Source organism: Terrapene carolina, unplaced genomic scaffold, assembly GCF_002925995.2.
Source record: "Terrapene carolina triunguis isolate 2854851 unplaced genomic scaffold, T_m_triunguis-2.0 Scaffold24256, whole genome shotgun sequence".
Lineage (NCBI taxonomy): Eukaryota > Metazoa > Chordata > Testudines > Emydidae > Terrapene > Terrapene triunguis.
The window spans coordinates 124-699 of NW_020688607.1; the positions used below are offsets into that span (position 1 = coordinate 124).

The following is a 576-nucleotide window of genomic DNA, read 5'->3' on the forward strand; positions in this document are numbered from 1 at the left end:
TTGTTCACCTGGGGGGCCACGGGGGGGGGGGTGAGCCCGGCGCCAGGTCCCAGAATCCTTTGCAGCAGCAGCCATTGGCGCGAGCGGCCCCCCCCCACCCGTGAAATGCGGCTTTTCCCGGGTCACGTTGGACCTAAGTTCTGCACCGTGTCTGCCTCAGTTTCCCCGTGTGCCAACACCCCAGCTGTGTGCGCCCGGCCCCCCCGCTCCCTGCCCCCCGGCCCCCCCACTCCCCCGGCCCCACCTCCTCGGTCTCCAGGCTCAGGTCCTTCAGCCGCGTCTCGATGTCCTGCCACTGCAGCAGCAGCTCCGGGCGCAGGGACCCCACGGCCTGGACCTCCGACACCTGGGGGGGCAAAGGGGGGCGATGGCTGTTCCCACCCCCCCCTCCCTACCCCCCCCCCCCCCCCTCTCCCCCCCCCCCCCCCCCTGCCCCACCTTCATCCCCTCCCCCTCCCCCCACACCCATCTCCATCTTCACCCCTCCCCCTCCTCCCTTCATCCCCTCCCCTGCCCCCCACTACCCCCACCCCATCTTCATCCCCTCCCCCGATACTTCCCCCCCAGACCCCCTCT

At 71.9% G+C, this 576-nt stretch overlaps 1 protein-coding gene across 1 annotated transcript in view; it reads right to left on the reverse strand.

Annotated features, from left to right (window-relative positions):
• Nucleotides 1-537: 537 nt before the first annotated feature.
• LOC113408793 (rho GTPase-activating protein 4-like) overlaps nucleotides 538-576 on the reverse strand; it is a 1,059-nt gene continuing 1,020 nt past the window's right edge. The window contains exon 4 of the mRNA XM_029913991.1: nucleotides 538-574. Coding sequence (XP_029769851.1) covers nucleotides 538-574 — 37 coding nt within the window. The remainder of the gene's footprint in view (nucleotides 575-576) is intronic.